The 26,850-nt window shown below is 40.6% G+C and overlaps 1 protein-coding gene across 3 annotated transcripts in view; it reads right to left on the reverse strand.

Annotated features, from left to right (window-relative positions):
• nbeab (neurobeachin b) overlaps positions 1 to 26,850 on the reverse strand; it is a gene marked incomplete at both ends in the record, with an annotated part of 208,339 nt that overhangs the window by 58,873 nt on the left and 122,616 nt on the right. For all 3 annotated transcript variants that reach the window (XM_083984901.1, XM_083984900.1, XM_083984899.1), the window contains 5 exons: positions 1,444 to 1,590; positions 9,878 to 10,002; positions 18,910 to 19,076; positions 20,968 to 21,076; positions 23,103 to 23,167. In XM_083984901.1, the coding sequence (XP_083841027.1) occupies positions 1,444 to 1,590; positions 9,878 to 10,002; positions 18,910 to 19,076; positions 20,968 to 21,076; positions 23,103 to 23,167 (613 nt within the window). The remainder of the gene's footprint in view (positions 1 to 1,443; positions 1,591 to 9,877; positions 10,003 to 18,909; positions 19,077 to 20,967; positions 21,077 to 23,102; positions 23,168 to 26,850) is intronic.

Raw genomic sequence — 26,850 nt, forward strand, 5'->3', positions numbered from 1 at the left:
CAGTAACACACTGCTTATTTAAACCATACTATTACAGTAACTATTTGCACAAGGTGTTAAATGAGGATGTGGTTTTACCAATGCAGACGCAGTGCAGCAATATTGATCTCCCCTCAAAACACAACTGAACGCTAAATAACTTACCTTTCAAAGTCATGGCCAAAGTCAAAGTTACTTTAAACGCAGCTGAAGGTTGGTTTGATAGTCTGCAGTGTGACATACTGTACTATGGGCACTACTGACTGAAACACAATAACAATCCAGTGAGTAAGATAAATCAAACATTAATTTTGATTTAACATTGTATGTCTTTCTTCGGCTGTTAAGGGACAATTAATCTCTTAATGATTGCAGTCGAGGGATAGAGGGTTGGTGTAATTGCAGAATAATTAAGTTTTTGGCTGCTCTTCCTCAACATCCAAGTGCTCACATCCACAAGCAAAAGACACATTATATGTGATTTTCTTGACAAAGCCCGTAGGTTCAGTCAATATTTAACACATATTAAATTAGGTAAGATAATTGGTGTGGGTTAAGATTTTCACCAGAATTAATTACATGCACTGGAAAAATACACGTTTAAATAGCACAATTAACTAAAATAATTTAAGTCAAATAATTAAATCATTGGTTATGTCAACAATATCTATTAAAGTCATTATGATGCAGGTTTTTGATTAAGAGTAATGGAAAGGTGCATGTGATTTTATAAGATTTATAGCCAAGACATTTTCATTTTTAATAACATTTAATCTGTAATACGAAGTAAGAGTTGTTGCTATCACTTTGATTTGGAAAAGTAAAACTTTACTATGGCCAGCACTGTTGTAGTATAAACTAAACTAAATGAGCTGAACAACATGATCTAAACACAACAACTGAATACGAACAGATTGTGAATGGTGTCATCCCACCACTGAGGTTGCACCATTAGGTCCATGGTTCAAATCAGGCCACAGTAAAGTTAAGAATTAACAAGCAGTGATTCAGATGAATGTTCTGCTCGTTTCAGAAAATTCTAAATATAAATTGTGACATGCATGGATTGATCATCTTTCCGGTGTTAGTTTAACTTTAGAAGACTTGCCTCGGGAGATAAACACACGTGGAAGGAACCATGCTGAAGAGACCCAAAACAAAACAGAGGGACACTTATCAGACCAAAATAAAAATGTAGCTGTCAAACGTACAAACTTCCAGATCTGACCTAGACTGAATGTGCAGGACACATTTAACACATTAGATAAATTAGATCTTTTAATACTAAATAGTATTGATGCAAAATATTTATATCAGCTACTACACTGATCTGACCAGTTTATTTTTTGCATTGATATAGATCATGTATACAGATACTGTGAAGAAAACAGACAAGTTCTGATGCTGCTGCAGCAGCGGCAACATTGCATTGGGATTAAAGGACGTGCTGGTTTGCAGACTTACCACCCATGTTGTCCATCTCCTTCTCCTGCAGCAGGCTGACAGCATCATCGTCTCCATCAAGCATCAGCTCTGTCTCAGGGTTCTGGCTGGCCACGGTTTGGCTGCGGAACGACTTCTTAGACTTGACCAACTCGTCCTCCGCTGAGCCTGTAAAAACAGTTATGGTGTGGAGAGACCACTAAATATTGCACTTTGGCCTCTGAAGCTCAGAGAGATATCCGTCACTACAATTTAAAGGACAGAACACACACAGACACCTATAGACACAAACACACACAGAGACACAAACCACACACATGCACACAGACAGACTCACACACACGCAGTAAGTTCTTTCTGTAACTAAACACAGTAATTATGTTAAGTATGAAAAGTAGGAAAAATAAATGTCCTCTCATGTAAACACCAAGTAATAGTGCAACAACATTTATACATACAAAGCTCAAAATAACTGTGGAAATTAGGCATCACAACCAAATTTCTCCATATGAGAAACAGGCTATTCTAACCAAATTTGGGCATATCTGCAGTTCAAACAGCAGAATGTATTTGCTCAGGTCTTAAAATGCATAACATATGAAAAAGGAAATGGGTTAGGGTTAGGGATTATCTCTGTGTGAAATACACAATAATATGCAGGGTGAACTTGGAATGAGTTGTTCACTAATGTTCTTGCCGTAGCATATGAAAGAATTGCAAAATGCACACGCTCACTGAATACATTTCACATGGGTGAACATCAGAAGTTTTCAGCTTTTATTTTAAGACAAGGTCAACAATGAAACACTATTCGTATCTTGAAAGACCAACAGCTGAGTCGGGGGGATACATCTCGAGCTCGTAGTCCATTAGAAATATCATTTGCCGCTTTTGGAGACTTGACAAGAGTGAGACTGAACAGACAGTGCAATTAGGAGGCTGCTTACACCAGGACTTCATCATATAGCTAGAGTGGAGCCCGCTTATTGAAAAAGATGTGCTCATACAGCGGGAAAAACAAAGAGGTCTCACAACACATTTATCAGCTTAAATCAGCCCATCTCCAACATGTGCCTGCCACACGGCTGCTCAAAACGTTTATGCGAATTTGTCTTTCTGAAGTCCATTGTAGGAAATAACCAGAGGAGAAACTCGCGTGTACGAAAAGGAAGAACACATATCAAGAAATGGGAGGTGGCTGACACCCGCCTGACATGTTTCCTTTCAGCACGGTTCTTAATTCGCCTTTCCCTCCCTTGAGGAACATGTACCTTGTCTTGAAGAGGTCACATTTGACTGTTGTCAACACTGCTACTGAGAAAAAAAAGTCTGCTTCCTGCTCTGTCTCATATCTGGTGTGCTTTCATCAGACAGAGGGAAGAAGTCTGTGAGTTTTCGGAAATGAATTCTGTGTAATGTTAAAGGCAAAAGCCAGCCAGCGGTCAGAGATCAAAGCAGAACGGGTGAAACTTAAAACTGTAATTCTGTAAACCATCATTATGCTCCGAGTAAATGAGGGAAAGCTCTGTGGACGGGCTGATGTTCTGATTGGCAAGTCTGTACAGGGTTGAGTAGACCAAATAAACTGTGCTGATTTCTACACGCAAATGGCCAACATCAAGCATTTGTAGGGGTAGAGGACCAGCTCTAACCCACAATGCAATTTCGAGCTCACAGACAAAGTAATATGGCTGTAAATAACAAGAAATGAAGAGCTATGACATGAAGGAGAAAATGTGCTGACATGAGAAGTGATCTCCTCCTGAGTGATAGCCTGCACACTTGGAGACATTTTTGTACGGAAAGTGCTGCAGTGAAAAGAGTCACAATTTGTCACTATTACAGCAGTTGCCGTGCAGCGATGTCAAAGCCGGAGCATTAAAAAGCTCTTCACCCGTGACCACTGTGCAGCAAAACAAAGAGAAGGACAGTTGGCTCAGCTGGTTTTATGTTGTAGCATCCTTGAATTCAACTGTTGTTATAGACCCCAAATCACATGATCAGTAGGACAGAGAACCGATCTCAAGAAAGTTGTTAAGTTGGTCCAGAGCCATCATGCAGAAAATTACCAAACAATATCTCTCAATAGATTTATCTCTCAAATCCTATGAGATTGATTTGATCCAACCAATATTAATTCAATTGTAATTTATATTACAGGAAGGAAAAATAAATGTTGCCTACAGTACAGAGTGAATGGATAATGATGTTACAACATCTAGTATCTATTTAATTACATTGTGAGAGGTCCATGAGAAGTCACAGCCACTGACTTCTGAACATCTCTCTAAGAATCACAGCAGTTTTATTTCACGGCTGCTCTCAAGCTCCTCAGGAGCACTGCCAGGAGAAGCCACCGATCACCAGTCTCTCGGGTCCTATTGTTCAATCACTGAGTTGAAACTGCCTTGGAGTGTACTAATTACACTCAGTAAAGTGCATTGCAGAGCTTTCGTGACCCCATTGGAGGCTGATAAAGATGTGCCAGCTGTGACCAACGGAGGCCGCCCCCGAGCACTGGAGTTCAAACCAGGATCCATGGTCCTGAGTTCCCTCTAGGACAATCTTCCACTGTGGCCCACTTTTCTTGGAGACACTGAAGATGTTTACAAAAATCATACTATAGGGTGACATTTTTTGAAAACGTGAAAAGTTTTTTTTTTTCCATGACAAAGCTTACAGTAGATTATGGGATGGCCTGCTGGGTCGAAACAATTTTTCAATTTTTATAAACCTAATTACAGTTTATATATCGACTTAATGATGTGAGTAACTTTCAGTTGTTGCCAAAGTGCTGTTTTAATGGGGTCAAACCTCCTGACATGTGGTTGTACTTTTTTTTTGGAAGATATATTTATACTACAGAGTAAAGAATCATGAAGTGATTTCAAGTGAAGATTTTAAAGGAGGGATGACATGGCCTGTTTACTTCTTTAACACAATGTAAGTCCTGTTAAGAAGGGTAAAACACAACACAGGGGCTTTAATAATGATAATAATAATACGTTTATTTGAAAACAGGGACAGTGCACATTAATAACATTACTGCAAATGCGCCAGAATTAGCCAAGAGGCTATTTTTCATCTGTAGTCCCCAGACGGATGTTAAAAAGTCACCTTAAAACGTGTAAACCAGCGGCTTATCAGTTCAGAGGACTAAAAGCTGTTTGTTTCAATAGAAGAAGTACAGAGGAGAGTACTTAAAATATTAAACTATTGTAATGGTGAGTTTTCCCAAGAGTTCAATTATGAATTCCATCAACTTGAGATGCAGAAATGAAACAATCATTCATGAGCAGCAATATTTAGAAATTAGAAATTAAGCATGATTTCTCTGAGATGAAATCAAGAACATGTATTCTCCTGTGAACATGCTAAACTCCAATTCAAACTTTAACAACTTTAAAATCTTACATACAGGCTCTCATGTTGAACACATGTGAGTGTTCAGTAGTTTTACTATTCAGTATGGAATAGATAAGAGTTGAAAGACCTTTAAAAGATTGTTGAATCAAGTACAATACTGCTGCCAAGGGTCCGTGTTTCATATACTGCAACGCTGGAGAGCTTTGTGGCACTGGCCTTTCATTTTTATAGCCTCAGTAGAACCGGCAAGCATGTGTTTTTCCAAGTCTCCTATGTATTATACACCCTGCCTCAACCACTTCACCGCCTCTCCTCTAAAGAAATCCACAACATCATGTTTTACTTAAGGTTCAACTAACTTAGGAGAAGAAAAAAAAAAGCTGATTTCAGCTGATTTCACAAATACTTTAGGTAATTCAATATACGCGACTATAAATAGCACACAAAATACCTCAGGTTTTCATGAAGTGTGTTAATCAGCAAGGAAGGATCTGGATAGTGTGAAAGGAGGCAAATACAGGTCTCTTCTAAAAATCAAATTATGTTTAACAATTGCAACAACAGATGAGTCAAAACCTAATATGTTGCTGGACAAGGCTGGGAAGTGAAACTGCTCTGAACAATTTGATTTGATGGACAATAAGTCTCTAAATGTCACTAGATGATGTAATACACTAATCAGCATATTCATGACTAGTGATTCATGATTAGTGTCATCCAGCTTCAGCTCTCTGTTTGTTTCCCTCCTACTCGCTGTGCTCATGTATACAGTATTTTATTACAGCCAAATTCCTAATAAAGCTGTTCTCATTTACATGTTTTCCTGTCTCTGCTGCCAGACAATGGAACGAGTTTGAAATAGTGACTGAAACGCTTTCCATTAAGACTACAATATGTGTTAACTTCCGAGTCTTTTCCAAGCTGCTCCGTTGCACCGTAAAAATACTGGTTTTCAAACCTAACATCTACTGACGAATAAATAAACAGATAAATTAAAAACTCAACTCCATCTGGGTGACACAATGCCTGTTTGGCAACATAAAAGACAAACATTTGTGCCCAATCATTTTCAAACAGCAACATCCAATGGGAAAAGTCCAACACTCAGACAACCAATGGCATAATTTCATCATTACAAACTCAACCATCAACTATCTAACAGATATTTTTGAGGATTAGGGTTGAATCACGACTAGTCCAGCCAAAAAAAAAAGAAGTTCTAAAACCCTTGGGCTTTTTCGGGAATTGTTCTGTTTTGTGTCTTCTCCTGTCAGATCTCTAACATGCATGACTTTAAGCCTCACTTCCATAGCTTATTTACTACACTATCCTACAATGTACCTCAGTGTATTGTGCAGTCACACTAACATCCATATAATGTGAGCTCTATAGAATGTTTTAAATATATCTCTTCCGTTTCTCAGACTGTTTCAGATCCTGCCCTCCCACGCACCCTCTCCACAGGCTCCACATTCCACATGGAGAGAAAAAGTCCAGTCCATGGGATTGCATTACCGCTAGGGCGATGCAATTCTGCCCTCTGTCTCTTCACTTTTATTTACTCTGCACTGAAAGATTAAATGAGGGGGGAAAAATGACAGCTTCATACTTCCTGTGATGCAAGCCATCCGTATTGCAGAGTATGTGTTTTGAGGCCGTAAAAGTAAACATTATAACTTTGATGTAGGGAAGTTTATATAGTGCAGACGCTTCCTCTTGGGGTGATCTTTATTCAATATCCTGAGATGTGCACTGCGTGTCTACTGTGCTGCCAGAGGTTACAAACAGTCTCATCTTCTCTCCATCAAAACATTAACAGCAGTGTCTAATAATCCCCATCTGGACCTGAGCGCTAGGTACCGACTATAACCTTTTCTGAGCATAACATCTATTTACTGAATGGTTGCATTCCATTGTGCAGATCTGCATGCTAGTAAATGCCCTGATGTCATTTGTCACAGTTTAATATGTTTGATTCTAAAGCTGGAGAAGGTTAATATCACATCACGAGGCCGGCGCCTCTGCTGAAGAGAAGAGCTATAAAGATCTCCGCCCGAGGGCAATCAGCTCAGAGAGGAGCTGCTCACCTGAAATGAGACAGCAAGGACACCCGGAGGTAAAACACCCCGTTAAACACTTGGATCAATATTAACGTGACTTCCATTTCATGCTTGCCCAGTTCCAATCACCTAACAATATACCCTGATACTGGGCTGCGGCTGGCTGTAACAGGGCAGGTTATTACAGGCAGAGGGCAGAGACAGAATGTGCTGGCTAAGCTGTCAATGCTGCTAATAGACAACGAGGCAGAGTTTAAGGCAGAGTTTAACCTGCCATCACGCACGCCCGTGAATTCACACACTCCCATACACACGGACACACATTACACAAAAGTGATTACAAAGGTTACACTGATGCATTGGGTTTCCCAATATATCAACCTGATAAAAAAAAAGAAGTCTTTTCTTGACATTTGCACTCAGGAACACTGGTAATTTCAGTTGCTCTAACATGATCTACATTCTGTTTCAGTCTGGACTGGAAAAAAAAGCAGGATTTCTAAATATCTTGGTGAAAACCGTGAGGATTGTGAGACTTGTAGGTGCTGTCAAAAATGATGTCGGCCACTCACTCACTGAAATGTTCTTTGCGAGGAAAAAAATACTATTCACTTTCATTTTCCCCATGTGAGCTCAAAAGATTGACGTTTACTGTGAACACAATAGTGCATGTTTGCCCTCGTCAAAGTTAAGATGGTGGCTGAGTGGATATTGTCATATCCTGCTGTCAGACCTGAAACTGTGTATTCAATTTGGACGACCTACCGGTTCTCCAATAGTCCCAGATTTTAAAGCTTGAATAATGACTCTCAAGGGCCAACTCAAACAAGCCTCTTTGTTTTTCTACTTTGGTGCCTATGCAGCCGGGAACCCACTAAAAAGTTCTATAGACTCCTTGTCATATCCAAAAAACAAAGTCTGGATGTTATGACTAATGGATATCCAACCTCTGAGCCTGTGCACCGGGGTTGTCTGCTTAAGACAGGTCCTATCTTTAATACCATGCTAATTAAAAGTGAATATTCATAAAAAAAACACCCCGACTGTCAAAGTACATTTAAAACAAAAAACTGCCAACTGTCGCTGCCAACGAAATCTACTGCAGCTCTGAAAAAGAACAAAAGATCCCTCTCATTTTAACTCATAACAAAACCTGGCCTCCGCTGTGCAACCACATCAAAGCCTGCAGGAAAAAGCCTGAAAGTGCAGCTCACCTCTCAAGGAGAGCGAGAGGGCCATCCGACCGCAGGCGATCCCTTTCACTTGACAAGTTTATGCATTATTCCGCTCATTAAATCGCGAGCCAGCAGGACTTCAGCAAGTCTTCAGTCGACTACGCTGAGGCTCTAATGTCAAACAACATGAGCAAATCTGAAGGCTCAAAAACTATATTCTGGTGATTTGATGGCCTAAATAACGTGATATGCTTTTGTGGCATTGTCTGGAGGATATCTGTCACACAACTCACCAAGGGAGATAATACACAAAACAAATTGAGCCAATGCATGGTGGATAAATAGGCCAATGGACAATGCCAACTGAGAAAGTTAGTAAACTGAGTAACAGAAATGGACAGCATTGCTTTTTACATCTTTGCTCTGAAAACTTTGCAGGTAAGTAGGACAGTCAAAGATGTTAATAGTCCTGTGTCTGTGGTGAACTACAGTACAGCCTCCACATCCCTCAGATGCTTCTATCTATGTGTATTATCTACGGTATAGTGTATTGGTGGGACTGAGTTGAATTGAATTAAGAGTAAACAACTAGAAAATGACAAGTTAATGTCAGAAACACATTATAACAATGACCGGAAAGATATAGTTTGAGTTGATTAGGCCTTGTAAAATTTGTAACACTGGTTGTAAATGAGGTGAGGATTGTTTGGAATAAATATAAAATATGGATCAACAGTGAGACAGTTTATGCTGCAGGAGCAGTCTGAGGGTTTTCTGATGATGTTTTGATATGTTTTACAGGTTCACTGGTATATACAAGAAGGCAATGTTGATGCAATGCAATGCAAGTCTTTGCTGGTGGTGACACTACAGTTTTCACAGCCATGAATATCTCTTAACAGGTTAAAAGCACTTAAGTTGTAACTTGTGTTTGCTCGAGTCCTTCCCACAACAGAATCAACACATCACCAAAAGCCCACACAATTAGCTTATAGAGCCACCATGAAATCTAAAGCAGGAGGTGCAATTATTGCGTGCGTCTCATATATAGACCACCTGCAGCTCAGGCAGCAGCTGGCATGTGTTTATCTACAGCGCTGCCATGATCTCCGTACAGCAGCCACGGTGGAGCTAGAGCTGGAGCTGGAGCTGGAGCTGAGCGCAGCCAGATGACGTAGTGAGCCCAGCCAACGGTCGGCTTCAGTAGCTCAACACTGAAACACATATGAGGCCAGTGAACACCGTAATCATTATGCATGTGTTGCTGTAGGTCTGCAGTCATTTTAAAAGGCTAGCCGGACCACAATGCATCGCCTGTTTTCTATTTTCTATAAAGTTAAAGAGGTGCTTGCTCCATTCATTTTAAAATCAATACATTCACCCCTGTGCCATTAATGCATTTACTCTGTTATTCAATTACATGTGGGGGAGAAGGGCGAGAGTGTTTAATAGTACCGAGCTGATTTCCTTTAAAGGGTGGTGTTGCATGACATAAGGCAAAATTGACACAAGCTGGGAAACACTAAAAGACTGGCTGGGTCAATAGGGAAAGTTTCAGACGAAGAGAAGAAAATAACAAAAGCGAGGGATCCAATTTGTTCTTGAGTATGTGTTGTGATGAAAATAAAAAAGTGCAATAAAATGGATGTGTCATGTTCACTTCACAGGACTCATAAATATGTTACCAATAAAAACCACAATTAACTTCTCCTATGAGCAATATGTTAAATCATATGGACAAGTCTGGACTTAATCTCAGTGGCCTTTAAATGTTCTTTCTATAATGCTTTAATGGCAGAATTTTCAGCTCCCTAATTCTGACACATTGCAAAAGCATACTGATGCTGAACTCACCATATTCCTGCAGTGACTTGCATGTGACGTTTAAGTGGGTGGAGCCAAACGGGTTTCTAACAAATCTCCGCCTCCGTCGCAGGTCATCCTCCCAGTAGTCGAGACGCCAGAAGTCGTGCTGCTGACTGTGACAGAGACAAGACGACAGGCAGGTTAGATGGAGCACACACCCCTCAGTGATGGTCTGCTTACAGCAGCCACTTGTTTATCAGGGGAAAACATCTTGAAGAGAAAAATCAGGGCACAGATAGTAGATTTATTAGGCTGACTAGTGGCATGCTCTGCAGAGGCCCAGTAATGTTAGCTCTGTTAAAGCCTCTATAGCATCAGAACAGCAGGGAGCAGCAGCAGCAGCCGCTGCACACATAAATCACAGGCACTCCCATTAACAAATACAGCATCAAATTACAAGTATAAATGGCACAGCTTGCCTCCTTTTTTACAATGTTTTTTAACAAGTCTTGTAAATCAAAGGTAGAAACCTCAACGCAGACAGCGTGGGGTTTAATGATCAGGGTCTTGGGGCGGTTGAGGCATGAGCCTATAAAACAAGCCCCCTCCCTGCATATGTGGAGCCATGATTAAAATAATGTGCTGAAATATTCATTGAAATGATTCCCAGAGCCCTGGAGCAACCCGACAGAAAATTGCATTTTTATTCATTATTAATAACAGCGAATTAGGGTCATAAAAAAAGAGAAAAAGAAGAAAACAGTTCCAGCATGTGGTAACCATCTTTGTAAATGATTATTCCAACATTAGTGAGGACCTGGGATAATTTTATTGCTTGCAGCTAATGCAAACCATTAAGCACCAGGACTAGCATTAGGTTACTAAGTGCTGCTTGTTCCAACTGTGCACTAGCTGGAGCTATTTCAAAGCCTTTATGTTTCCTTCAGAGGGAAATGCAGCAAAAGGAGAATCTTGCTTTAATTTACTCTTAACTGGGAAGATAATACATAAAAATAGTGATCATTCAAATAGTTGGTGCGTGGCTGACAGTAAGGTAAGAGGTGATTACATCAGCCTGGCATGAGGTTCATTTTTATTACATTTCCAGCCAATATGAAGAAACATGGCATTGCTCATTCCCCTTGATTTTCTTGAGCTTCAGCAGCTACAGTACCAGTGGAGAGCAAAAAGTTTTGCTGCTGTTATTACACAAACACGAGGTACATGGTGTAGTAAAACACAACTCCTTAGGCTTTTATCTAAATTGTTATCTTCACGTCCATATTACAGGTAGAAATTCCAAACGGCCATTTAAAGCTCCAAACAAAGCCCCAGATCTGGTTCTGTGTCCAAATCCAACTAGAGATGTTTCAGTGCGTGTAGGATACGGTGAGGCCTTGGCAGGCAGCCTTCATTGTATGGTTTCTGCCCCCTTCCCCTGCCACAGTATTGAAGCAGTCTAAAAAGATTAAAGTGTTACAGGGGATCACATCACAAAATACAGCCTCCTTGCTCCGTGAATATAATATCTACAAATGTCAGAAATCAAGAGGCTCAGGAGACTTAGCTGGGCTCTGACAGCAACAAGAGCTCAGTTTCAGTTAAGTATCAATCAAAACAGAGAGTGTGTGTGTGTGTGTGTGTGTGTGTGTGTGTGTGTGTGTGTGTGTGTGTGTGTGTGTGTGTGTGTGTGCGTGTGTGTGTGTGTGTGTGTGTGTGCACACTGTATGCACACAGCATCATGAGCTGCTGTATGCAAACCAAGCCTTAACGCCTTGAGCTTGTCCCCTGTCAATCTCCCTCAAAGCTTAACTGAGGAAAAGAGAGATGTCAGTGGGTGGAAAGGAGAAACCCACGTAAATGATATTGTAAACGCAAGATTACACAGTGTGAAAAATGTAAATCCACTGTAGGCAACTGGGCGATTACAGCCGAAGATTATGTCCCCTAATTCTCAGTGCAAATAGACAGCAGATGCCGGTGGGGGATAAATCTGCCACTTTGAAGATTCTGTTGTAACAGTATTAACTGCATTTGATGCATTTTGTTTGGTCTGGTTAAGAATGCTCATTTGAGTCCAACTTTAGCTTCGGCTAAAAATATCTTAATTTGTCTTTAACAGCAAACAAATGTACAACAAACGAAGTCCTCCAGTTACAATGACTGATTAATGAGTTGGACGCCAACGTTTTGATGTCTCTTCCCTTCGTTTCGTCGGGTGCAGATGGTTTCAGTTTGAATGTGGTATTCTGCTGTTTGAGTAGGACCTGTGATATTTTAGACTAGTGGTAAATGCTAGACCAGATTTGGACTGCCCCAAAGTGCCATGCTAAAAGAACCGCCTTGCTGAGGGTGGTCCAAAAAGTCCACGGGAGTGTTACAGTCCTGACATAGACTCACAGCTTAGAGCTAGTGAGCTCTCAAACAAGGGATTTCTGAGGTGGCGCTGAGCCACCAAACAGCTCATCCATGTCTTCAAAGCATGGAATTGAGGAACAAGCAAGACATTTAATGGTATACATTTGTGCCATTTAATAGACTCCAGAAGCTAACAATCGACCTACATTTTCAAGGCTGCAGACAATAAATTTTCAGTATAGGTGATGAAACCCACATCCCTCCTCAGGATCATTAATAGAAAGCCGGCTGCCTGCATTGTCTGTCTAACAACAACAAATTGTCCATCCAATAGCATTCTTTATTAAGCAGAGTTTTCGGAGACCTCCTTATTTTCCGCATCAAATGTGTCTGGCTTCATGACAACCATAAAGAATGGCTGTGAGCCGGCCTCCTAGAAACTGGCAAAATTTATTAGTGCCGTCACCCATCAATCACCCAAATGGATTTCAAACCGCATTTTAAAAGCTAATTTTCCAGCACTGATAACCTACAGGAAACAGGAGCACCATTATTTATGGACACTTCCAGACTTGCTAAGTGCAGTAGGATAAATGTGTAAAAAGACGATCATCTATTCTCTTCTCTTTCAAATAGGTATTTAAAGCACATCTTTCCTCGAGGAGCCAGTGTTGAGGTTTTTGAGGTGCCAGATCACCCCAGTCTACAGGGAATGTGTTTTGTTTGTAAAAGCAAAGAGAAAGCTGACAGGAATAATTCAAAATAAGATGGGGAGGGAAAGAAAAAATAAAAGGAATGATAACGGAGAGGAAACTATAACATCATTCTAGAAAAGAGAGATACTTTTGACAGCTGACAAGGGCTCATATTGGATTAGAGAGTGATATATTCTTAGTGCTACTGGTATATCAGGGCAGCAGAGACGCTATTTTATCTGATTCTTCGGAGAATGGTTTTGGTGTTTGAATAAAAGGGTAAACTTTACCTGCCTTTACCTGGTTTAAGGTGCTTGTTTGAGATCTGAAATTTCTGAGAGCTAAAAAAAACACAGACAAATGAAAACAAACAACACACGTAAAATATTTAAAGATCAGCTACTCCAGAGGGCTCCATACTCACTTCAATTAGCACAATTCCCTTAAAATATCATCTCTGCAAATGAAATAAAATTATTTTTATACAATTGAGATCAAATTAATAAAAAATTATTTCATGAATCTAATCCAATAATTCACTTGATGTTTTTTAAGTCAGTGAAAGCAGAATGGCTCATTAAAAATGAGTAGGGATGGTCTGCAGGAAGATGTGGATCTCATGGTTAAAGGTTTCCTTTTTATTCTATCTATGCTCAGAGGAGATTTGTGGGAGGAGGATGGGAGGAAGGACAGGGACATACTGATTCAATAAAACACCATTATACTCCTTTTAAAAGCTTCCATTGGTGACATGAGTAGGGGGTAATTATAATAAATACCAGTAATCAGTGACAATTCTATTCAGAGGCGCAGCGACTGGTTTCTATCACACACACACACACTGGGACACTGAACACACGTCACTTGGAGTAACTCTGAAGACAAGCAGTCTTTTCTTTCGTCCTCTGTTGTCCTAATAGGCTCTGACTGTGAGTCACAAAGTCCATGAGGAATTTGTTTGAGATGCAAATATTGCTCTACCTAAAAGCCGACATGAAAAAAAAAATACAAATGAAAAATTAAAATAAATAAAATGGATTCAAACCTGACTAGGAAGTGCAATAAACAAACGACACTGTCCATTTCAGCTACCTGGAGGAACATCTGGCTGCCCAAACAGAATTATACAGGAAATTCAAGCACCACATTCAGCCCAGAAATATATATATATATTAAAAAAACTCTTATTGACCAAATATGATCGTTTCATTGGATTCAGTCTTTCAGTCTAAAATGACAACCAGATATGATTGTGGATGTGTAATGACAGGGATTCCACACGTCATGAAAACCATCAGGCAGCTGGCAGACACTACAAACCAAAGCAAGGAAATGCAAAAACATTGTCTGTCAACCAGTGCGTTCTTTTTGGTAAGCATTTTTACGCCACATTCTTCCATATACTGCTGCTAGATCAAAAAACAACCCCCCCCCCCCCAAAAAAAAAAAGAAGACACTGTATCAAAAAGTGGTGACTGGCAACCATATGGTGATCAGTATTTTTTCAACCCACTGCTTTCAAAGTAACCTATAAACTAAGAAAAAAAATACACAGTAATTTCCTCTATAAAAACACATCAAGTTTGATCATGCATCTGTCAAACGGCGAGTGTTAACTGACTGTATAGCCAACATCATGATCAGATTATCACAGAGGGCTGCAAATGGTACACAAGACTTTCATCTCCTTAATTCCCCCATTTCTTATCATCACTACACTCAACACTGTTGCAGACATGAGGACACCGAGCTAGGATCCAAATGCTTTCAGTTACTGGATATGACATTCCTTTTGTAGATTGAGAGATAGAGAAGAGCCACATTGAGGAATGGTTATTGGACAAAGACAAAAGGGAAACTACACAGCAGCAACAAGATTAACTCCAGGTCATCTGGTGTAATGAAGACAGACGTACGCGATCAGCCGGGGGATGCGGCACTCTACTGTACTGGAGGTGATCTCCCCTGGACGGCGAGAATTTGTGGATGCCCATCTTTCATCGGAAATGGGGCACAGTCAGGCAATGCCCTGCTCAATTTCAACACCCTGTGAAATTGATGATTGTGTGAATGGGCCTTTTTCCAGAGATAATTAGCGCAGTGTGCAAGGTTAAAAGCAGCTCAAGGGAATAAAGCCTGGTGTAGGTCAAGAACAAGTGCTAGCTGAGAGAAAATCAGCTCACAAGAACAAAGCAGCACCATGCTTTAAATAAAAACTAAATAAATAAATAATAATAATAATAGTAAAAAAAAAAAAAAAATCATCAGCACTTGCAAGCTGTATCAGTGGACTGCATTTTATTGAAGCCTCTCTTGTGAAAAATGAAACTGCATTGACACAGAAACCAAAAAAGATACACATCGTAGTCCTCTGGATGTCAGAAAGAACAATATGTTTGAAATACATCTGATATTCTACTAGGCTGGTTTTTGTTTATACTGTCTGGATCAACCAGAGACCTTGGCCTTTCTTTTCTGCCCCAGAGGGGTCATCAGACCTTGAACCCTCTGAGGCTGTAAGGCCATATACAGATGCCCCCCCTTTGCACTAGTGGACTTCTATTAGAATTGATAACCCTTTCAGGCGAGACCAAATACTCGAGGCACATCGTGAGTAAAAAGGCTCATTCCATCACAAAGTTATTATCCACGGGCAGATTGTTACCATTCATCACGTGTGAGAGATGAAACTCACTGTTAGTCAAGGGAAACGGCTGTTTCACCACCTTGCCACGGATCAATATGTGCCGCCATTTTCCTTTCTCCTCCCTGCTACAAAAAAGTAATTATACAGAAGAAATGTTGACAATCAATAGACTAGTCAGGTAAGGTTAAGGTCTGCTGTGGGGGCCAGTGGAGGCTCCTCCGTCAGCTGTCACTGATGCTGCTGATGTGAACATGGACGTCCGCATGGGAACAAAGGGAGGTTTGTCTCCTTCAGCCCCTTTTACATTTCTCTTAGGCTGGTAGTGTCGAAACAATTAGTACCTGCGGATCGCTGGTGGATGAATGGTAGAAAATGACACAAGAGAGATTCACTGAAGTTCACAGTGTGAATACCGAAGTTAGAGTGTCCATAGTGTGTAAGAGAGCCTGTTTACTTGTGTACTGTATGACTTTATTAGCTCCACAGGGTATACATGTTACAAATAGTGAACAGTCTGTGCTGGGGCTGATGTAAAATGATTTGTTTTTAAGATAATCCTACATTTAGGAAACATTGTAAAAAAAAAAAAAAAAAAGAAAAGATAATTGGTAAAAACAACAATAGGTTGGTGAGCAAATTTAAATCATTCAATTATTTGAGGAGTTTTGTCGTGTGAAACCAACATTTTCTGCTTAATTCACTCTTTCAGCAAGTCCTTGTAGTGTCACAGTGCGGTAAAATGCGAGAGAATTTATAGTATCGCCACAGTTAGGTGGTCCTTTGCCGCAAAAGTGCTAGACATTATTCTTGAACGAATTTATCAGCCTCTTCTTGACATCTACTTTCACTTTAGACGAGCCTGAACTTTATAATCCACTGGCATGGTTCAGAGGTCAACAGCAGAGGGGACCAGAGGGCACGGAAAATCACTCTCTCCCTAGAAAAAACTCTGACATCCAATTTTCAACTTGATTTATCAGTGTAAAGCGAAAATTGATAGTGTGTCATTACTGGGCAGGGAGCTGTCCTGGAGAGATGTATCAAAGCCTCCTCGTTTTGATTTAGCACAGCGGATCAATACAACCCTATACTGTTTCAATTTGAGGAGTATTGATTTTCCTATGCTGACTCTATACAGGGGGACATTCATCATCAAGCAAGCATATAGTATGATCCTACAGGCCACCATAGGGTCTGATCTGCTTATTCTTCACTCAGATCACATGACTGCAGAGCAGCTGTTTTTGAGCCTTGCACAGATTATTTCCTCATTGTTGGCTGTTGTTGTGTGCGCTGCAACACTATTTCATCCACTATTTGCCACAAAGAGAACAACAGCTCAAAACAGAGTGGCCCTCAGAGACACAGATAACCTGCAGATGTCTGTAATTCAGACAGAAACGGACACATCTGATGGCAGACCAGGTGGTTATAGCCATTTAATGAGCACTGTTGCAAACACACACTAGAAGATGAAAAAAAATATATAAACATACAGTATAAGTTATACTAGTTTCCGTCTCCCAGCTGCCTAAGAATAATTTTGTTTATAATGTATTCTTCATTTATGATAAATATCCTTTGGCATGTCTCCAGGCAGAACTTAGGAGTAAAAGGCAAAAGCAATTTCTGTGCATGAGGGTGAAAACAAACATTAACAAGTCTCTCACACACACTCTCTCTCTCTCTCTCACTCACACACACACACATACATAGACACAATAATGCAAACACACGTGCGCACACATGCACACACACACATATAACAGACAGCCACCTCAAATTGCTTGAGGGCTTTATATTTTACAAGAGCAGCATAAATGGGAAAGTTAATGTAGCAGTGAATAAGACTAAGCTGTTGAACTGCAACACTGCCTTGAGCTTGTGAGCATATTGCATCATTTTTCTTCACCAGCAGGTTACCATTAAATTTGAATTTGTTGGAAGTTTTGCGGTATCATTTACAATGCACCCACGCTCAATAACCTTTTGTTTCAATGCAAATGCTTTGCCTCTGAGAGGGGCTCTATAAATATTTGAACAAGAGCCCAGAATTCAATCCAATAGATTTTGTCATGCTGCTAAGGTTCAGTCAGAAAATGAAAATCTCTACTTGAACACTGTTAACTTTTCAGTCTCAGACAACATTTTGTTATTTACTAAACATTCATAGGTTCTGATTCTCTGTAGTAGTTCTGAAATTAATCAAAACAAAGTAATGGCCTCTTAAAAACATGAAAAGGACACAGTAATTAATGGCGATAAACACACATCTGATATCATGTAAAAGTAAAAAGACATGCAGCATAATCTTCCATGAATAAGAAAACCAAATGTGGCTGCTACAGACATCTGCTGATTTGTGTGGAAACTCTCTCAATGTTACTACAAGTTAAAGACATGAAATACAGCCGTAAAAACTAATTACAGCAGCTAGAATATTTTGGACAATGGTAAACATGGGTTTAGATGAGAAAGACTCAGTTTCAGCGAACATGACTGAACATCTGCACCACGTTTTTAGAATTTAATAACAACCGAGGCTACTGTTCCAGCAAAAAGACGAAATTTATTTTGGCAAATCAGCAGTGGTGTGATGTATCAAGACGCAGACTTTCTCTAAAGTCTCTTGCAGAATACAACTCACAGTGTGATTAACAAAAGTACTTGGATGAATGTTTGGGTGGATGCTGCTGGGTTTTGTTTGTTTTTATTTTATTTTCCTGTTCATTTCAGCATCTCATCTGCACCCAGTCATGGTGACTTTTTTTTTTTTTTTTTAATCCTTAATCCCATTACAGCTTCATCTGCAAGCACAAACTGAAGCTTCACAGTTTTGACTTTCTAACAATTGCATGTGCTGTTATATCTGTAACAAAAGATGAATGGCAAAACTAGCAGTCTGTTGTAACACTTCCAGTCATATCTGTGGGACCATGTGGACGAGGGTGAGAGGTGGGAGGCAGAGCAGGAGAGCCAGCGGTTATTTTAACAGGGCCCGTGGGGAAGTCTGCAACTAACACCAGGTGCTGGTCTGTGTTACTGAGGGGGTCAATGAATGCCTGGACAACACTGCAGAAACACCCCAACCCCCTTCTTCCACCCCAGCATGTCGGACCACTGGCCAATCAGCTGTCCCCGGGGGATTAAGCCACTCCACACTGTAATTGCGTTTGCTGACCTGATCGCTGACCCTATCGGATCCTGGGAAAATGACATTAACTGGTGGCCTAGTCCATCACTGCAGAGTTTTGTGAACAGGTAACTTTTGTCCCCATAGGTTGGACCCGAGGTTCACGTTAAAGACCTAGTGTGGTCCATGTTAGTTTGAACCTGCTCCTTATACTGTACTGCATGTCTGTCCAAGTGTAAGAGCTTACCTTTGAGCCAGCTCCCCCCAGGCGCCGTGCTTGTTGGTGAGGATGTTGACGATTTTCTGCTTTAACTGATTGGCTGTCACATGGTCTCTGTGTTTAGCGGCGCTGATCAGGTGGTCGCACATCTTCTCTTCTTCTTTTCTATCGGCAGCATACTGGGCACAGTTGGACTAATTTCAGATAGACGTTTGGACCGAGGAAAGAAGAAAAACATAGTGTGAACCTCATTGTATATTAATGGCTTTAGGCACAGAGTCCACTGCCAAGAGCGATATGTGATATTGTGCTAATAGCATTTGAGAATGTTTTACTTGAATAAAGCTACAATAGTATATACCCTCTAATGGAGCATTTGTCACACTGAAGAATGTTATGGCTTCATTCAACACACTTGAGTGCATAAAGATATTAGTGGACAGCTGAGAGATATATTTCTGCTCCCTTGGAGGAGTGTAGTAAATCATGGCAAGCGCATGAAGGCAGCCCATTCCCTCACTGCGGACAGATGAGGCTCCCTGCTAGGAGGATGTGGATGGTGCTATTAGAGGCGAAGGGAAAATAGTCTAATAGATCCACAAAGACTATCAAATGTCAAGGTTTACAAAGCTACACTATAAAGAGCTTTGTTATTGTTGCCTGATAGGAATGGTATAAAATGTAAATATGCAGGGTAATTTAAAGATACAGATAGATGTTTGGAAATATCCAAGTGTTAGGATGATAAAATGGCGATATTGGTTTTAAATCATTTTCCACAAGTCAGTGCAACTCCCTAAGTGGCTAAAAGTAATCTAGAGGAGCTGATCTAACTCTAGATTGTCTTGCTATGCCACCTGGGGGGAACTCTTGCTAATATTCAAAATCTAATTTGCTAACAGAAGCGGGAAGTTAATTGAATTTCCTGCTTCAAATTTGAATTCTGTCAGATATTATACTTCAACATATTCTTCACGTGGCAGATAACTCAATCTCTGCTTGTCACCTCGCATTACCACGTGACGCTGTGACAAATATCAAATGTTATTTATCACTTTAAAACATATGATGCTTCGCCCTGACACCAACTTAATTGTAAAAATGTCTTATCTGCGTTGTGAATCTTCAATCTTGGAGAGTGGGTAATAAAGTAACGTCAGAGCTAGATGAAAAGTGTAGGCTGTCTGGAGCTGGCAGACAGAACGAATGGGGCCAGGTACACTTCCCCCTTCCCCTGACATTGCACATCTAGCCGTCTCTTCCAGTTTATCTAGCAGGTCAAGGATCCTCAAGAACTGTATATCAAGCAGCTGTTTGAGGATGGCTGCTTTCCTCAGATAAGAAACTCATCACTCCTCCCATGTACAAGCTGCTAACAGAGGTGGCGGAAGTGTGTGTTTGTGTGTGTGTAAAGATTTGTGCGATTAGATTTTATGTGTGCATGTGTGCGTGTGTCTTCTGATGTTCTACAATAGCCAAACTGTTTCTGTAAACAATATTTTTTTTTCAAAGTTTCTTTAGCTTCATATTTTGTATTTCATTTTCTCTCTAATTCTCTCAACCATGTTGTAAAGTGACTTGCACAGTTTTTCTTTTGTTCCTTTCTATGCAGACAGTTAGAAGAAAATAAAGGCTGCACACTAATTTCAATCACATATTAACTTGATGAACCTTGATAGCTTCCCCTTTTGTTTCTAAAACAGGGGCGCTTTGATGTGGGTGGGAAAAATACAGACTGACGAGGTTATCCCCTGAGCTGGTGGGCTCATCAAAATCCTAAATTAAATTTGTTGACATATCCCTCTGCTACCAATAATTACACTGCTTCATAAGAAGTGCAAGGGTGAGGATTTAGTTTTCATGAAGACACAGAGGGACGTGAATACTGAAAATGTACTGTTGAATGGCCATTTAGGTTTCATTCGAAAATAGATCAAATCATTTTACAGCAAATAGTGGAGTTAGAATTTGGAGAAACAGTGATGTGTCGTTATACTTTCTTTTTCACAATATTTTGTCAGTAGTTTGACTAATTTGCATTCATTATTTAATTTCAGGAGCTAGAAAGTAGGGCAAAGCTTCTACCTCAAACTCTGCGTGCTTGTGGACGTCCTCCGCTCGCTGTCTGTTCAGGATAAATTCAGCTTCGTTGGCAACACGAACTATGTGGTCCTTCATGGCATGGCAGAGCAACCTTTAACATTGCAGACAAAGTTAAATGCAGTGGACAGTTTCGTATACAGATTAATCATTAACAATGAAATGGGTTTGGTTTTTATTGGCTAAAATCTGCTGTAATGACGCTCCTAAGGAAGGTGCAGCATTGAGGCAAATATAGCTTGTCAGGGTGGTGCAACATTCAGCTTGTTGAAAGAGCAGACTAGTAAATAGTATCATTTGTCTGTGTTATGTTGCAAGGCAGCAGGTCAGTGACAGATCCCTCTGTAGCATTAAGGAGGGAATGGAGTGTCATTAGAGCATTGAAGCTTGTCTGGCACGCTCCAGATTGACTGAGCATCCTTTCCCACTGACCAGAACATCAACCCAGTGCCCGTACTGCTGACAAGTCAGGCTGTGGATAACTTCTCACATGGCTGACTCTGGAGCACTCTGTGGTTTCCACCCATATTCACATTTAAATTCTAGTATCTTTAATAATTGAAAACACCCTGGCTTTTGTGTGTAGATTACATGCCATTTTACACACCATTAGGCTAGCTTTGTTTTAATTAAAGCGGCCCCTGTTCCTCTCCAGTGCTTGATACAGATTGTAATTTTCCTCCCATCCCAAGGAGAGGCAGTAATCCCGAGGCTGCATTCATCAGCTGCTATTGCCTCTTTAACTGTTGACAAGCGCTCATTAATAGACAGACGTCTACTGTTCAAAGAAAGAGGCTGACAACACCAAGCTTTGTTTTCAAACCAAGAATAGATGAGAAACCAAGTTGACAAGTGATATTTGGAAACAGGAAAAAAACAAGATTTTCTTCTACACTTCTGCATTAGTATTCTGTACATGGGAAACAACAAGTATTCACACTTAGCCTTAGATGAGAGTGATATCACTGCAGGCTGCAATCCATATAAAATCAGTGATCATTCCAAATGATCATTTGGTTCATAATTTAAGTTCAATGCCTACTGATTGTGGAAAATAAACACAGAATTGGAGACTGAAGATCTCCAATCATACAGTATCAAACTGATTTATAGTTTATAGTCTTTTTGTTTTATTTGTGTTCAAAGCATTTTACGTTGAGTTCTCCAAAGCACCATATATTTTGTCTTTATCATAAAACCAGTCAGGGGTCTGTAGCTTTTACTGTTCAGGGCTTCAAGACACTGAGCTAACAGAGCTGTATGCAGAAAACAACACTGTACTGCATCGACATGAAAATCACAGGGATGCTCGAGAAGATCTAATCAGGGCAATTTAGTGTGCTTGATGGCAGCAACGAAGCAGCTGCATCATGAAAACAGAGACGCGGTGCACAACTACCCGCTGTACGTGTTGTTGCACATTCAGCAGATACAATGTCTGTGTCAGCCACGCCTTGTAAGGCAAACAGATTTACCAGACTCTAGCTACCTCTAGATCTGTCTAGTTAAGCCGAGCAGGTGTACAGAGACTTGAGTAAGACTGGGAAATTATGTATCTGTCACCAGCACCCTGGACAGCGCCGTGTGGCCCTACTGACTGAAGCTCTTTGTTCCAGGGCCAGTGGGGGAGCCCAGAAGCCTGACTGGGCTGAGACAAGCGCCTGGGCATACAGAGGGTCTGGGCAGATGGGTCAGCAGATGGGCAAGGGGGCTGAGCTGCCCCTGATCTGTTCTACAGAAATCCCAAAGTCTGGCCACACCCAGAGACGAACGGAAGAGGAGAGCAGACAGAAAGTGAAGCACAGATACTGGGATGTCCAGTGAAACAGGCAGAGATAGAGCTCTAATAAGGCGAACTATAAGAACGGCCGACTGTGTTGTTGTGCCCACATTCTTACTTCATTTAGTCACCACAGTCTTATTTATCCTAACCTCATCAGAGCGGCCAACGAGAGCAAGAGGTTTACAGCTAATCTACACCCCTTCACTTAATCCAACATCTTTTTTTTGTAGTTGCCAGGCAGACAACAAAAATTAAATAAACATGTTGATAACAGAGGGTATGACTAAACAACTGTTTGGCTGTGTGATTTATGAATAACAATGAAAGGATACATTACCTTCCTTCGTTGATTAGCTCAATGAAGGCCAGGCCAGCGTTCTTTTGAATGGAGTTCTGCCATTCCTGAAATTAAGGAATTTGTGATCTATTACTTACAAAAGCAGACATGTGTTTTTTGTTGTTAGCAGTTGGTTAAAAGTTCTGAAGAAAACAGAATATAATTACACCCTTAAAAGTGATATTAGATCTGGGTTTAATGAAAAAATCATGTCAGAATGACCAGTTTCCCACAAATCAAGCAGTAAAGCTAAAAGCTAGCACTCTCTCATACAGTTTTGCAAAGCACATTAAAAGGTGAAATGGCAGAGTATCAGTATCAAAATACCCTTTTAATCCAATATGCAACAAGATCTTTCAGAAATGTATCACATTTCACCATCCAAATTGCATATTTCAACTGTAATTTAGATTACATGTCATAGCTTGTAATTCAAGTAGGTAAAGAAAGCATGTAGTTCACATATCCTTTGTGGAAAAAAAGTGATGGCTATAAAAAGTTGAAATCCTGCACCACATGTGTGACCATCCTTTCTTCCTCTGTGAAAAGATCTGTAAACACAGGAGAGATGTAATTGTGGGATGAAACTATATCCTCTCACTTAAATACAGCCATTTCCTCTGTCCCTTACAGTGACAGATTACTGAGCAGGCTCACTGAGCCCTGCAGTGTGCGCCTGGAAGGGATCCGAGCCTTGGGCCAGAGTGCCAGCACTTGCTGTCTCACAACATGCTCTGGAAATGATTAAAAAGCAGTCTGAGAGCGCGCCTTTCACTGTGGGAAATCCAGCTCTCCTGTACCCTCACTGAGGTGCAAATGGAAGAGAAAACAGAGAAGGCCACAGTTCAAAAGAGGAGGGAAAAACAGAGGAAATTTTAAAGAAAAGATTTCCAGACATAGGACTACTTGTCTATATGCAATTCATGGCTAGTCACCAATATAAGAGCCTTAGATTGTGATTATTCAGGTAAAATTTGCAGTTAGTTAATATTATTGTAATTCCTAAAAGACAGGATATACTGAAAGCTGTTATATGTGTTCATACTGATAGCACAATGATAAACAGTGCTTGTTTCATCTAAGTGTTGGAGAAAGATAAGAGGCACTTGTTGTGTATAGTAACACAATAACTGACATTGACATTATTATGTATGGGCATGTGTTTTTGTACACAGTTGTCTTGCCTGACACATACCGGTTCATGCAAGACTACACAGTCTGACCCTACGATGCGTTAAGTCAGGGAGATGGTGCTGACAAACTGCTGAGCATCTGGTCTCCAAATGTTCCCCATGACCCCCTTCCACTGCTACAGTATCTGGCTGGAATAAGCTGTTCTTGATTTGGACAGGGATCATGTACAGGCAGTCTTCTGAGGTTCCACTTGCACCATGCTCATGTGACAAAAATAAATACGGAAATCAAGGCAGATGTGACATCTGGGCTATGCCAGGAAAATGGCAGCAGGTCAGTGGAGGTATAGCATGAAGGAGTCATATTTGCTATCTTGTCTGAGGTATGCTAGTTGACAGCTGAGATAGCACTTCAGAGGCTCGCTTTTTTTCTTGCCTTTTTTTTTTTTTTTTTTTTTACTGGAGAACAGTACTCCCAGAGGAGGCAGCCTTTGATTGCAGAGAAAGTCCTCTGCTACCCATTTGAAGGGAATTAGGCTTGACGTGCACCTCCTTACAAAAGAGATGTGATCCCTGATGTAAATGCAGACCATGACCAAAATGAAGCACCTCTGGCCATTGGAAGTTTGTTTAGTAGCTTGGATACGAAAAGACGGGATTTAGTGATGCATTCATTGAGTTCTGGGGCTTCTGGGGGTAGAAGAACGCCACGACAAACTTGTAAGCTAATAGTTGACTATTTATAACACTGACAACTCTTTTTTTTTGTTTCAGGCAACCTGGCAAATGTAAGGCTACTTTTCACTCACTTTTTATCTTAGGTTTAGTTTCCACAAATACCTGATAAGAATCCTCTCCTGAGCTGTTTGCAAACACTACGTTATGTGTTGGATAGTTACATATAGTTACTTGAGATTGTTTGTTGAAAACAGCTGCTGATGCTGGGAAAAATGTTATTTATAGAAATGAAATTGAAGAATAGCGTACATTTGTGTCTAAAAGCTAACAATTTATTAAAAGGTTGCAAAAAAGTTCCAAAATGCTGAAGTGCTGATGAATTCTTTAACGTGACACAGGGGAATGTTGGGTAGGTTCACTTGGGGCAATGGTACCATTCTTCCATCTATCTTTGAAAAGCCCACCACCTTTTTGTTGACCTCAAATCCCATAAGTCCAATCCCAGAGAAAATCTTGCTGGCCCCGAGAAGATTTTCACTCCTCCCACTTTCATCTTCCTGAAATTCAGCAGGGCACTAAGTATTTTTGGTGTTTCAATCCGGGCTGTCAGTACGCGGGAGCCTTTGCTTTTATCTGCTGTGCTTTGCTCTGTTCTACTCTCCACATCTGGAGGCCTTCCATCACTAAATCTCTGTGGCTCCACTCTAGATCCCCCCTGTATGTTTAAGCTGTTACAAGAAACAGAGCTGCTTGACCTTTTCATTCAGCTGCCCAGGCTGAGGAGAGACACACAGTGTCTGCAGCCGTGGCCAGCCACACGGTGATTGTAGTGATTAGTATGCATAAATAAGAAAAGGCAGATCATTAGCACTAATTTATTCATAAAACTGACAGGTCACAAAACAGAGAGGGACTAAAGGTCAGCTAAGTGCCCTCCTTGCTGTCTTAAGACATTAATGTTGAAATATGTGAGGGATATGTTGAAGATGGCATTTTATAGTGATGTCAGCCAAAGCTCACGCTGCATCTGAGAGGCTGTGCTTTTTTAAATATCTAGAAATAAAGTACGCGACACCGCAAATAGTATGAATTAATTGTATACAGTAGTGTAACATAATTATCTTTTACAATAAACAAAAATAAAATCATAGTTACTAGATTAACCAACTCTGTGTGTACATCACTTTTGTGAACTGGAAGAAGTAATATGGAAGACACAGATTAACAATAATCCATCTATAACAACAATAATACATCATTATCTTAAAAGATGACAACACAACTAGAGTCATTAGTGACGGTGCAGTGTTAGGATACAAAACAATGGCGCATCTCTATTTGTGAGGTTGTAGAAGGACACCAAGCTATATGGTCCAGTTTCAACGCCTTACTGTCTGATCGATATCTCAGCCTGGGTTTCATCCCTAGAGCCTCTAATGGCAGGAACCTCTGGAGCCGCAGTAATGCTATCTGTGTAAAGGGGGGGATGGACTCAGACCCCTTAACAGCATGCTGACGCTCTCATCTGCAATAAATCCTAGCGCTCGAAAAAGCAACTTCCCACAGAGACTCCACAGACAGAAAAGCATCGCAAAAAGGAGTCTGTCAAAAACCTTCAAAAGAGCAACAATAATTCAGTACCGGCTGGCTCATTTATGTACATTTTTTGGAGGAAAGCCCCTGAATAATGGCCTCCATATAACACAGGTTGAGCTCCCTGCTGAAGAGGGCTTTGGACTGCGGATACCACGGAGCACATATAGTGGCAATCCTCAAGGCTCTGGCCCTGCAGTCTGGATCCACAAAGAGGCACCAAGTAATGGCTTCCTTATGGGCTCCCAATGCAAGAATGATGGGCTGACAGAAGGTATGTTAAATATCTTCTCTTCTAACTGCTACATCGGGGCTTTGACCTTCTCTAAAACAAGGGCTTAACA

Source organism: Trachurus trachurus, assembly GCF_905171665.1.
Source record: "Trachurus trachurus genome assembly, chromosome: 13".
Classification (NCBI taxonomy): Eukaryota; Metazoa; Chordata; class Actinopteri; order Carangiformes; family Carangidae; genus Trachurus; species Trachurus trachurus.